The 13,921-nt window shown below is 43.1% G+C and overlaps 1 protein-coding gene across 2 annotated transcripts in view; it reads left to right on the top strand.

Moving 5' to 3' along the window:
- The window catches only part of SLIT3 (slit guidance ligand 3), a 413,892-nt gene that overhangs the window by 308,216 nt on the left and 91,755 nt on the right, over window positions 1-13,921 (top strand). For both annotated transcript variants that reach the window (XM_079964761.1, XM_079964760.1), the window contains exons 15-16: window positions 5,606-5,756; window positions 6,974-7,048. In XM_079964761.1, the coding sequence (XP_079820887.1) occupies window positions 5,606-5,756; window positions 6,974-7,048 (226 nt within the window). The remainder of the gene's footprint in view (window positions 1-5,605; window positions 5,757-6,973; window positions 7,049-13,921) is intronic.

The raw sequence follows: 13,921 nt of genomic DNA, 5'->3' as shown, positions 1-13,921 counted from the left end.
CAAATGGGTGGATTCGTGGCAATTCTTCACAATGACACTGGCCAGATGCTGGGGCACAAAAACACGGCTGTCTGGTCCTTCCTGGAGCGTTGCTCCTTCTTGACGTGCCCACTGATGTTCATCAAGGATGTCAGCTGCTTGGTTGTGGCATCTGGCCCCATGTGGGTGGACTCATGGTATCTCTGAATTATCTGCTGGGAAAGGGACTCTGGGATCTATATCCTATCATCAGGGGTAAGGTACCATCCTTCTTTGGACAATGTCAACTCCTGAGCATCTGCAGTGTCCCTTTCCTGCTTTGTATAGGCTGGTTTGTCAGCAGTGCTTAAGATCCCTTCTGGGACCACTGCTCCAATAACTGAGGCTGGGGCTGGTTCCCAGGCTGCTTCCTTGGCCACTCTGTCTGCCAATCAATTTCCTCTGGCCACTTCTCCTGGTCCAGTCCTGTGTCCGTAACCTCAATGCAATCGTGCATCTGCTCCTCACCTTCTCCTACCGGCAACAGGGTAGCTTGGTTGAGGGCGGTGGTGACCTGAAACTTCAAACGTGGGCGCAACAATAACATCTGACACTTTCTCATCTTCGCGTCTTGGCCAAAAGTGAATTTGTCTGCTTTGTCCAGTAGGGTGGCGACTGCCACAACTGCCCTCATGCATGGCAGTAAACCTTCTTCTGCAGACGTCAGGCGCTCAGATAAATATGCCACGGGCTGCTGCCAGCTCCCCAATTTCTGGCACAGCACTCCCTTTACTGTTCCCTGGTCTTCATCCACAAACAGGGAAAAAGACTTTTCTGGATTTGGGATACTCAGCGCTGGTGCCTGCTGCAATTTTGCTAAAATACTGAAGCCTGGGATACAAATTCTGCAAAAGCCTGCTGCTCCTAGGAATCCTCGCAGCTGTTTTCTGGTGGTGGGTTCCTTCATGCAGCAAATAGCTTCTTTTCTCTCTGGTCGCCGTGTCCTTTGCTGGTGTGACACATTAAAACCTAAATATTTCATTTTATTTTGGCACAATTGACCTTTCTATTGGGAAACTTTGTATCCCGCCTCCCACAGCAGGTGGAGCAATTCTTCGGTGCCCTCTCCTTCAGGGCTGCCCTGGTGCTAAAGAGGCTGGACTCAGCTGCACTCAGGTCCTTATGGCTCTGATCCCCTGCCAGCCTCACTTGAGCCTCCAGCTCGGCTACCTCGCTTCTCCTCAGCCAGCTCTCTGGTGACAACTTCCAGCGCCTGGGCTGCTTCGTACCCCTCCTTCTTCCCTTTGGCCAGGCTCTGGGCAGCCTCCCTCTGAGCCACAGCCACCTGCACTTGCAGAGAGGCAATCTCTGCCCGGAGCTGGTCCTCTATACCCTCCTTCTCCTTAAGCCTGCAACGTGGCACGAGCCAAGTCCGCCTGGAGCTCAGCCAGTGCTCCTTGGTGCTTGGTGTTCAGGTGCTTCACCTGAGCCTCCAGTTCTGCCACCTTCTGCTGCTCGGCCTGTAGCCTCAGGTGGGCCTGCTCCTGCTCCTGCTCCCCGCTCAGCGCTCGGACCTTCTCCTTAAACCTCCCCAGCTCCCCTGGGTCTCTTTTGGCAGCCAGAGAGGAAAGCTCTGCCATCTGGTGCTGCAGCTCCTCCACCTTGGTCCTGGAGGCTTCCCTCAGCTGCTGCAAATATGGAGGACAGCAAGTCCACCATTGCCTGGGGTTTTTCAGTGAATGCAGGGGTGTGGGTCTTCCAATTCATCAAATCAGTGGTGGTGAAGGGGACGTATTGGAGGGTGAAGGGGGGAGTAGGGAGCGGCTTGTCCCAAACTACACGAAGGGGGGGGGTCAGGACTTCTGTTCTTGCCTCTGTGGTGGAGCTGGACCGCTTTAGGTGCTCCCCCAATGCTTTGGTTCGAGCATTGCGATAAGCTTCTGCAGCTTCTCGATACATAGGGGTAGTCGTCCTGTATTTGGCCATCTGTTCTCTCAATTCTTTAACTTTGGGGTATATTTCCTCCAGGGTCTGGTCGCTGGGCTCTGCCTTGTCTACTTCTGGGGTGTCTGGCAGCCCCCCCTTTCCTATTGCTTCGGCTCCAGGGGCCACATAGTGGGGCAACGGTGGAGCATTGGGGACATGGGGCTGTCCCTGTCCTCCCAAGGGGGCCACCATGGCACTGGGAACAGACATTTTCCTGCCTGTGTTCCTTTAATTTCAGTCCTAAGGGCCATAATTTTGCATTGTACAGTCTTATATTTCTTCAGCCAGGGGGTGGGGGGGGGGTTCTCTATTATCACGTGAACCTCTAGAGCTTCACCCATGTTCACAAACTCATCCAAGTTAAAGGGAGAAAGCTCTTCTTCCTCTTTTGGTTTTGTGCAGTTTTTTTTTCTAACTTCTAGTAGTTCTCCCAGCAGACACCTGCCACTGGCTGCTCACACCCTGTGTCAGCTTCAGGTGTCCGGCTTGTTTCTTCATCTCTTCCTTCATCCTTTTCTGTGGCAACTAACTTGTCAACTGTGGTGGCCACAGACATGCAGGTCTTCTCTTGAGACTCCTCTGCCTGAGCCTCAAGCTAGGGGTCTGTTACAGTGTTCTCTGAGACACACCTGAGCTCTGAGCCATCCAGCTGGTGCCTGGTTAAAGGCACCAATTAAATTGCCCTCCCTGTCTCAACTGTAACTGCTATAGGTCTGAAAGCATTTCGTAATTCCTAGCCATAGACCACCTCTCACTGGTCATCAGAGAAGCTAGGGGGCTGCTGGTGGTTTCCCTGATGTGTTCCAAACTGCTGCTGGTCACAGAGCTACCCAGCTATTCCCTAGCTAAGTTCTGGGATTTAGGTTGGCCTCCCTGGTCAAGCTGTAGTTACTATAGGGATCAAAACTGTTGGAGGTCTGCGAGGCTCATGTGCTTCCCAGTTCAGTGATGGGCTTTGGAGAAACTAGGAGGCTTGCCTTGCTACCCAAGCCACAACTCAGGAGAGAGTCCTCCAGCTTTGCCTAGCTGAACTCTTGCCTTCATTGAGGTCCAGAGATCTGAAAGGTTTGTATGCATTCTAGTGCAATATACCAACTTGAATAACCTAAGGGATCTCTCGAGCGATCCCCTCCATCGCTCCCAAAGCTGAATCTGAGTCTGAAACTCTTCTCTAAGTAGGTCCTCAGCCTCAAAAGAGATACTCCTTGCTGCCCTGCCCCAACTAGGGCCGCTATGTTTCTGAAAGATTTGATGCCTGCTGACTGAAGAGTAGGCATCAGAAAAGCTTGGGGGTGGTTATTCCTTTGAGGCCTCCTCTCTCTGATTGTAAGTAATTTGGGCCAAATCAAAAGCATTCAAAAAGACTACATTGGCTTGCTTCAGACCCCATTTTTCAGATACTCCGCTCCTAACCGGGTTTCAAAATTCCTTCCACTCTCCACACACTTCAGGTTGTGACCTAGGTGAGGTCGCCCTACTAGGAAATGCACAACCCTGCACTCGCTTGGCCAAAGGGACGCTAAGCCCTGACCGCTCATTCACAATTCATGCACTGGAGTATCTGACATACAACATACAAAACACACCAGTTCCCTCTGCCCCGTTTCCTTCTTCCTAATACTTTTAAATTCTTAAGCGTGGGTGGGTATCAGGGGCCAATCCTTCCCTTACTGCCACCAAGCACGCTGGACATGTGATCAGGATGTCCCTTCCCCTTAATTACAAGGGGGTTTGCCTTCCTCTGTCCTCAGGGCCCTTTGCCATGTACTCACCCCAGCCGGCTGGTTCCTCCTGCCCTGTCCTGTCAACCTCGGTCCTTCAATCCGTTGTCTCCTCTCACAGGATCCAGCAGAAGGGTCAAATTGGCTTCGCCCTCCTCCGAAGAAAAGCCTCGGTGGCGCCAGGAGCAAGCGGCCGGTTGCCCCCTCCCCTGTGCCCTGCCTAGAAAAGGACAAGGGAGCTGCCTTCTGATCTTTTTGAGGACTTAAGGTCCCTATCCGAGTCACCTTGGGCACCAGAAATGTTGGGGACTTCAGAATACAGACCAGAATGGAAAAATCCAGGCAGCAATATTTCTTTAAAAAAGTCTTTTATTCAGTTTGAATTTTGTCAGACAAAATACAAAAAGGGGTGCATTCAGGAAGAAATGAGAGAATGCCCCCCGTCAGTCAGATGCAGACAACTTTTATGCCCTAAGGCAAAGCAACAGTTCAGCCCCTTGACCCACCCCTTAAACATTCCCCTTTATGCATATTCATTAAAAGCTCAACCAATGAAAATTGGTTTTTGCCTCGTTCGGTTCCAAGCTGCATTATACACTAGGTGGCGCTGCGAGCTTAAAAATTATTTGACCTAATTGCTGTTTCCAGGAAATGCTCTGGCCCCCCCTGTTTATCAGGAAAGGGGTCTGTGGTTTTAACAGGTTCAGGCCTAAGTCTGCTTTTAGAACTTTGTGGTGAGCTAGACATCCTGGGCAAACAGACAAATCCCCTGACCGCATCCTCTTGCAAACTCGCTGTGTTGCAAAAAATATTATTTTTTGCAAGCAGGGGCAAGCAGAGGAGAGAGAAATGTCTTTTTAGCTTTTAGTTTGCTTTCTAAGATGGCTTTCAGCTTATAAAATGGCTCCAGCCTGGCTCTCTAGTATTACCAAGGTGGGGACTTCTGGTCTTCACTCCTTCACAGTTTCTACCAGAAGTTGCATTGGAGCCCTGTGTTGTGGGTGCCCTGGCACCCAGGGCCCCCTAGATCTGGCGCCCATTATCCCTTCCAATACTTTCCCTCCCCAAAATTATTCTTATGTAAAGTTATTGTTTTCAGATAAATGAATTTGACACTGGGAAATCAGTGTTCCAATTGCAACTGGCTTTTAGAGTCCTGGGAAAGTTAAGAATAATTAGGTTTGTTAGGATGGTTGGACATCAAAAATTATTTCAGAGAAATATTTAGTTGTTTCCATAATTAACTATGAAGTGAGTGGGCAAATATTGCATGATTGGATCTGTGCTGCCAACTCTTTGATTGCATATCCATTAATATTTTGGCTGCCATAAGCACAAGGATCACATTTAAACCTCCAAGTAATATTTCAAAAAAGAAAATAAAAGCTGAAAAGATTGATTTGCTGAGACTAAATAAAAAGGCATTTCATTAAAACTAGTCAAAGGGGGTCTGAGTTGTAGTACAATATCAGGCTGAAGTAGGCAATTCTTTCTAAATATACACAGTACCAATCATGATTAAAGTAAAAACGTTTGCAAGTCATGTTACTTTCAACTGCAGTGTTGTCTGTTAAAATATTTATCCTTGCAAAGCAAACTAGTTAGTTTTAAACATATATGCTGTTTCTAAGTGGATTGAATGCCTTATATTTCCGTCAGTATTTGTTCTAACATGCTATTTGGTATAGAATGATGGATATTAATACCACAACAAATACTTTCCAAACGCTGAAAAGATACTGGAATAGTCCTCTGAGAGACAAGGTAGTCCCTGATTTCTGGAACTACATTGGAGTGAATTATGCAAACCATTTCAAGCATAGTCTGGACTGATTCTTATGGACTTCCCTAAGTAAATAGAAATTCTCTCTTCTCCAACTCTTACTTCTGACAGTTATTTTATAACTAGCTATTTACCAGGAAATACTTCTATTTTACAGGTTCAGAAGACTACAGGAGTAAGTTCAGTGGGGAGTGCTTCATGGACCTTGTCTGTCCTGAAAAGTGCCGCTGCGAGGGAACAATTGTAGACTGTTCTAATCAAAAGCTCACTCGACTTCCTAGTCACCTTCCAGAATATACCACAGACCTGTAAGTCTGGCACTTTTGTAAAAAAAATATATAATGTTCAATTATGAAAATATTTCATGTTCCTTCCTGCTTTGCTAGCTGAGCTTATATATTTTCAGAGTTATCAAACTATAATGTGTGGATCTTGTAATGCAATTGCCATATTGTGGCCTGATATTTAGTGGTACTACTTTGGAGGAAATGAAAATCTGTCTAATACAGCTTTATGTATTAGAACAGCCATAGGCAAACTTGGCCCGCCAGATGTTTTGGGACTACAACTCCCATCATCCTTGACCACTGGTCCTGTTAGCTAGGGATGATGGGAATTGTAGTCCCAGAACATCTGAAGAGCCGAGTTTGCCTATGCCTGCATTAGAACATTTAATGTGTATCAAATACGGCAGTTTATGTTTTAAGTTAAACGTACGTTAAATTCAGTTAAAGTGTTCAAATACACACTTTATCATGCTTTTGCATTTTTATTTATTTTTGTTATATTTATTTATACAAACTTACTGCACACCATGGGATGTGGGTGGCACTGTGGGTTAAACCACAGTGCCTAGGACTTGCCGATCAGAAGGTCAGAAGTTCGAATCCCCGTGATGGGGTGAGCTCCTGTTGCTCGGTCCCTGCTCCTGCCAACCTAGCAGTTCGAAAGCACGTCAAAGTGCAAGCAGATAAATAGGTATCGCTCCGGTGGGAAGGTAAACGGCGTTTCCATGCCCTGCTCTGGTTCGCCAGAAGCGGCTTAGTCATGCTGGCCACATGACCCGGAAGCTATATGTCGGCTCCCTCAGCCAATAAAGCGAGATGAGCGCTGCAACCTCAGAGTCGTTCGTGACTGAACCTAATGGTCAGGGGTCCCTTTACCTTTACCTTACTGCACACCATAATTTTCAGAGGTTGTTAAAATGCAGTTTACAGTAGCATTTATATTCTGCCTTTCCTCCAAGAAGCTCAAGGCAGTTTATATGTCCCTTCTACACCATTTTATTCTCACAATAACGCTGTGAAGTAACATATACTGAGAGAGAGGACAGAGTTAAGGTTATCCCATGAGCTATGTGGGATTTTGCATCTGGACCTCCCCAGCACTAATTGAGCATCTTAACCACTACCTCACACTGACGATAGCTCTTTGCAATTAATATATGTGTGACAAATTTACATAACATGTAGGTTCATCTGAGGCCTAATGTGTTTTATATGCTTTTATTGTTGTTTTTCATAAGGCGTTTACATGATAATGACATTTCTGTACTGGAAGCTACTGGAATATTCAAGAAACTCCCAAGCCTAAGGAAGATGTAAGTTAATCACTTTTTTATTTTTAATACCAATGTGTTAATACCTACAATGATTTAGGCAGGAAGCCTTAGCACATTTACTAGGGAGTAAGCCCAGTTGAGCCCAGTGTGCTTTGGTAAGCATACAGGACGCAGGTAGCACTGTGGTGTAAACTGCTGAGCTTTGGGCTTGCCAATCGGAAGGTCGGCAGTTCGAATCCCCGTGACAGGGTGAGCTCCCGTTGCTCGGTCCCAGCTCCTGCCAACCTAGCAGTTCGAAAACACATCAAAGTGCAAGTAGATAAATAGGTACCGCCCCGGCGGGAAGGTAAATGGTGTTTCCGTGCGCTGCTCTGGTTTCGCCAGAAGCAGCTTAGTCATGCTAGCCACATGACCTGGAAAAACTATCTGCGGACAAACATTGGCTCCCTCGGCCTGTAAAGCAAGATGAGCGCCGCAACCCCAGAGTCATCTGTGACTGGACTTAACTGTCAGGGATCCTTTATTTTTACAAAGCCCTGTTGAGCCCAGTGTGCTTTGGTAAGCATTCAAAGGAGGATCTGGCTGCTCAAAGTGATGCTACATAAAGAAGGCTTGCTGCTTCAACAGGTATTTTGCTGCTGAACCAGATGGAAGCAAACTGTTGAACTACATAATCATAATAAAAAGCATTGTTCTTTCATTTATTAAAATCATTTCTATCTGGTCTTTCTGTCTCAATGTCATCCCAAAACTGACTTAAAATGATGGCATATAGTTTTAACAAGGAAGCTTTAGACTTGGCCTGTACATAATTGTTTTAGGTGCAGAACGGCCTAAAATATGGCATATGTTCACTTTGTGGATAGCACACCAATTGGGCAGCTGCTGATAGTTTCTCATTTAAATTTTCTCATGGCAAAAAGAATACTTGTACCACCAAGAGTAAAGCATATATTTACATTACCCCTGTGGAGGTAAGTTTTGATTTGTGATGCAGTCATTATTTTGCATCATGGGTTGTGCAGAATATTTGTATCCTTGAGAAAGGTATTACCGGTACTCAAATCAAACTTGGTATATGTTTTAAAAGTTATGTTAAATTCTATGGTATAGCAAGTTGGTTCTTGTCTGACCTTGCTGTTGAGCTTGCAAGGCTACAGTCACATCTGAAATGAATTAATAATGTGCTAATACTAAATTGCCTGTACCTGATGCCCAGGGTCAAAGTTAAAGGAAAACATAGAGGTTATATTTATGTATTGATGTCTCTTTTCCCCTTTTCCCATGTCCACAAATAGTGAAACATCTGGTGCTCACTATTCATTCCAGGCTATGCAAAGGTTCCAAGTTCCAAGGGTGGCTTGGATCGCTTTTCTCAGTTCTAGTCCAGCTAGTGTGTGTCAGCTTGAGCTTTGTAGATCTTGGTTCACAAAAACAATGGAAGAATTTATATAGCTTTGTAAAACTGCCATAAAATCACTCTAATTTAGAGCCCAGAAACCTAAAGTAGAAAATATATCAGGATAAACTGACAAACTTTTGAATGTTGTGGTTAGTTTAAAAATATACATATACTTTTATTTTCTTTTTTTCACTTAATTTCACATGAGATTTTATTAATCTGGAACTGCAACTGTCCTTTCTTTGCATTTTGATTTTTAAGGAGTAGGGACAGTTGGACAGAGCCACATTGCTTTTCAATAAATATGGTGTGGAATAGCCATGTTCCTATTTAGCATTTTATGTTTTATGAAGCAATAAATTATCTGTGTCCTACTCTTGGCAGAGGATAAGAATTGAAGAGTACAGGTGCAGTTCAGATGCCTGTATTCTGGCAGCAAGAGGTAATAGTGCCTTGCAGTTCATCATAAAACAGTCTCATTAAGATACACCATAGATGCCTCCAAGCAGAAAGCTCTCAAGTTTTTTTAATTACATTTTTAAGCTCTCCCTTACCTGTATGCTTTTTTGCCCCATGAGAAATAGGTTATATTGTGCTCCATATTGCAGTATTAAAGACAGACTTAAATTAGAAACCATTTCCTTGTGCACATGACTATTTCCTAAAAATCATGAATCAGGGTTGCTCTTGCCAGCTCCTGCTCATTGGAATTCTGAAACTAATTCAATTTTGTGAAATAGTGTTAAGCCCAAAAGCACTTCAACAAAGATTTATAATAATTTCATGTTTATCCAAAATGCCTCTAGTGTATCAAACTCCTCTTTCTCCGTGTACTCACCTTTCCAACCAAATTAAATTAAATTAACCAAATTAAATGGTTTATTAGTCACACAACTTATTTACTTACTTCTCTTTCACTATGATGCTCACAGATTATTTCAAAAGCAAACAGAGAAATACCCCATCCATAAAATGGGTAAGAACAATTGTCTTCTCCACATGGGAGTTAGTGAATAATTCACGACAGTAACTTTTGCTAAGAGTTACTTTTAAAAATTATTATATAACCATTATATGCATCGCAGCAGCAGAAGCAGCAGGACCAGAGGAGAAGCAAAAATGGCAGTAATCTCTGCGGGAGCCTGCACTTTCATGCTATGCCATAATTTGACCACTGTCAGTTAACAGGTTGGAATAGGCAACCAGGATCCAATCACCTATTCTCATTCTAGAATTATCCTTGTTAATTGTACGTATAGTATTACAGTAGGACTATTACTTGCATGCGAAAGTGACAGTAGTGGTAGGCCCAGAACAGATGATGGACTTCTGTATCATCTGATACAGTGATACCTCGGGTTACATACGCTTCAGGTTACATACGCTTCAGGTTACAGACTACAGACTCTGCTAACCCAGAAATATTATCTCGGGTTAAGAACTTTGCTTCAGGATGAGAACAGAAATTATGTTCCGGTGGCGCGGCAGCAGCAGGAGGCCCCATTAGCTAAAGTGGTGCTTCAGGTTAAGAACAGTTTCAGGTTAAGAATGGACCTCCGGAACGAATTAAGTACTTAACCCGAGGTACCATTGTATTATGGCCGTTGCATCAGCACCAGCACTGCTTGTCAGACAGAACAGTCTCTCCTCTCCTTCCCCCATGTGTTCTGGGGGCTTCCCGAACTCTCCAGGGCAGATTTGGGGGAGGTATTGGGGAGGCAGGTGAATCCTTGTTGTGCTAGCTGAATCCTTGCACTGGCTTCTGCATGCGTTCTAAGATAGGAACATAGGAAGCTACCTTATACTGAGTCAGACCATTGGCTCCATCTAGTGCAGCGTTGTCTGTAATGACTAGCTGAAGTTCTCCTGAGCTTCAAGCAAGCTTCTCTCCCAGCTGTATCTGGAGATGCTGCTGATTGAACCTGGGACCTTCTGAGTACAAAGCAGATGCTCTACCTCTGAACTACAGCCCTTCCCCATAGTGTGGTAGGAGCAAGAAAAGATTGTGGGAGAGCACCTGGAAATAAGGCACTACTGTTAAGGAAATTTTTCAAGTTTCAGTTCACTTAAATTGATTTACCTACACCAGTCTGAAGATGTCAACTTTTATGCTGAAAATGATACGACGGTCTTCTTGATACCTCTGTATCCATTTTTTGGCACTTACACTGTGCCGGAAGTAAAATCTGTTATACTTTAAAGCTTTAATATGGTAATATCTCTAAACATTAAATCTCTCCAGCTTTCCCCATTTTCTCTCTGTCCACTGTATCAAAGGAGGCAAAGCAATACCTAGATAATAAGACAACTTAAAATGCATTATTGGTATGCCATAACAGTATATATGGGGCAGCATTCACTTGGAGCCTTTGTCTGTTCTGTCAATAAGTCATGTGCTTAAGTGGACCCAAAGGATTCATTGACACAATTGATTTCAGGGTCAACTGTGCCTGCTTTTAAGAAGTCCCTTGGTACAAATTTACATGATAGCTCATCATGAATACTGAAAAGCCATTAGATGCTTGCCTCTAATGAATGTGAACTGCAAGGCTTAGGAGGAAAAGAATATCTGAATATAATACTAGCATGCTGAGTGCTTGCTTGTGGAAAATATTTCATGAGCTGGCGGATGGGGGGATCTCTCCCGTGTCACTGTTACGTAAAATGGTGGCAGAACTTGGGAGTTTAGTGTCAATTCACAAAATACATTTTGCACATTATTATGTTACCTGCCATGAAACACGTGCATCTGTGTGAAGCTATTTATTGTAATTTGGATTAGGCATTTCAAACCTGATCCATAATGTTAATCACCTGAACATGTCTTGCATCAAGTAAGGGTATATCATCTCAGCCTTTGGCAGCTACAAGAAACTTTCATTTGTTTCATGTGGAAGCCATCCACTAAATGCTGAATCCTATATTTATCAGCTTTTGGCATTCCAGTTCCAGTTCTTTCTTGTAGAAAGTCTCTTCCCCACATAGCAGGGTGGCTTCCCATCTTGTGGAAGAGCTTTCCATTTTAAAACACCCCTAATCTAGAGAAGCTATATTTGTGAAAGTTCTTGCACAATACTTTACACATTTTTTTCCTAAACGTGACTCAGTAGAATTCTCCTGTACACAACCTCTGTCACATTTACTGCTTTTGCATGTAACACTAAATAATGATTTAGCACTATGTGCATGAGCCTCCCACTAGGCCAGGACTTTTGACAAGTTTAATTTCACTTATGCTATACATCACAGCTTAGTGTTATGTTCAAACAAGGAATCCTGATTCATAATAGTGGGTAATTTAATGAGGCAGTTTCATAAACCGTAGCCTGAAGTTGCCTTAGGAAAGTGACCAAAATTTTTTCAAACCCAAATTTTTAGCTTGAAATTAATGCTAAGCAGTAAAAGTAAAATTAAGCTCCTTCCTCTTGGCTGCACAGTAGAAGAATGAATGAATGAATCTTTATTTGCATCAGCCATTGGCCATAGCAATGAAACAACGATACGATATACAAAGAACAGAAATAAAAAGTCAATTATATAAAATACATTTTAGGATTTTGAATCAGTAGTCAAATAGTGGGTCTTATTCTAATTGTCCCAGCTAAAAACCTTGCAACCTTTGCACAGTAGAAGAAGGGTGGAGGGGCAATGCATGCATCCTGACACCTCATTTGGGGTTGTTTTGGCACATCCATGCAGAACTAAATTGTGGTTTAGTGTTACATGTTAACCAGGCCATTGCAATGCTGTACTGCTGTTGCTTGTGGAGGAGTCCACGGCATACCATATGTACTGTACACTTTTCTCTCAAAGTTTTTTGGATCCAGGCCATTATGTGTGTGTTTTTTAACTAGAATAAAAAATGAATATTTAAAAGGATAGATTGGGTTGGAAAAATACTATCTAGAAAGAAAAAACAGGTATCTTAATTAGCCAACTTGAGTCACGTAACCTGAAAGCATGCATAAAGTCAAGGTTGTTCCTCCTCTGAGATTTTACAGGTATGGGAATGTTCTCATTATTCATACTGCTTGTAAAAGCATAGACAAGTGTGACATGATCATTACTATACACAAATCGGTATCTGAACAAGGTACAGATACTCTGCCAATTTGAGGCTCACTATTGTGCAGCCTCCTCAGAGATACAATTAACCTATGTACTTGGTTTTTTTTACTGTATATTTGCCCATATAAATAAATTTCACAAGCATGTGCCTGTGTCTGTTAAATGTAAGGAGAATAGTGGCTCTAAGTGGCACTGATCATTAGACAAGAATACATGATAGCAGCAAAAAGAGCCCTTGCATTATCTGAAGATTTAAAAGAGATGCTTAACTAAATTTTTCATCAGACAACAGCTCAGTACCAGATGAAATGCATCTGTCATAATATTGTTTCTAAGCTGTCTCTGACATTAAACATAAACTCTAATCTCTATAGTATGGATAGAAGTAAAAAGGCATGAAGCTGCTTTAAGAGACGTGGTGGGGGGAAGCAACTCATATTATTGTGGTTATTTTTGTGCTTTATTGTTGCCGCTGCTTCCTTGACTTATTGACTCAGACTGCAAGAGGGGTGATGGGTCACAAGCTGTGCAGCCAGGCTGTCTCTGCTGTTCAGTAGACAGAAACCAGGCTACCAGTTACTCATACAAAGCCTAACCCCAGCCTTCAAAATTACTTTCACCCAATAATAACTATTACAAATTATAGACTTCTCATCACATACAAGCCTGATCTGTGCTGCTGGCATGTTCGCAATGAATTATTTGCAATTGTTGTTTCTTATAAGTAAAACTGAGTTTTATGGCTGGCTGGTGTATGTCCATCTTTAAGCAGCGGCTTAAATACATTTCCTCTCTCACCTATTGTCACATAAGCCCCTCTCCTCCATTTTGGTTTGTTCCTTTTTCCATATTTCCTTCTCTACCTCACCTCACATCTTTTAGGACTGTAATTCAGTGAACCAGGTCTGTTCTGCATTTTACCATTTTGTGTACAACACTTAGAATCATAGAATCATAGAGTTGGAAGAGACCACAAGGGCCATCAAGTCCAACCCCCTGCCAAGCAGGGTTTGGGAATTTTCTGGTTCTTGTTTCTTAGTGTGGCAATGTAAAATTTTTATTACTTGCTTGCAGCTAGTCTACCAGAAAGCACTACAAGGTTCTCCCTTAACCTTGATGGCATTATATTTTCTATACCAGGATTTACTAATCAGGAAATGCATGCTGACTTGGTTCAGGGTGAAAAGACAAGAAACCTGTCAACTGGAAAAACTTGCAGCTGCCATGTAAAATAAAAATAAAAATTCTAAGCTTAATTAATGGAAATAGTTGATGAATTTGGTGTTTAATATTGCAGGGTTTCCTGGATTTTCTACCTGCAGTCAAACCTCAGGTGTTCCTGTGCGATAGTATATATATTGAACGTAAAGGCTTATAACCTGCAGAGAAAAACAGATTCTTAGGATGGAAGCAACCTTGGCTGCTATGCCAGCACAATGTCA

Source organism: Podarcis cretensis (genome assembly GCF_951804945.1).
Source record: "Podarcis cretensis genome assembly, chromosome: 2".
Classification (NCBI taxonomy): domain Eukaryota; kingdom Metazoa; phylum Chordata; class Lepidosauria; order Squamata; family Lacertidae; genus Podarcis; species Podarcis cretensis.
Note: the sequence above shows the minus strand (reverse complement) of the source record. Positions and strands in the feature narration are given on the sequence as shown.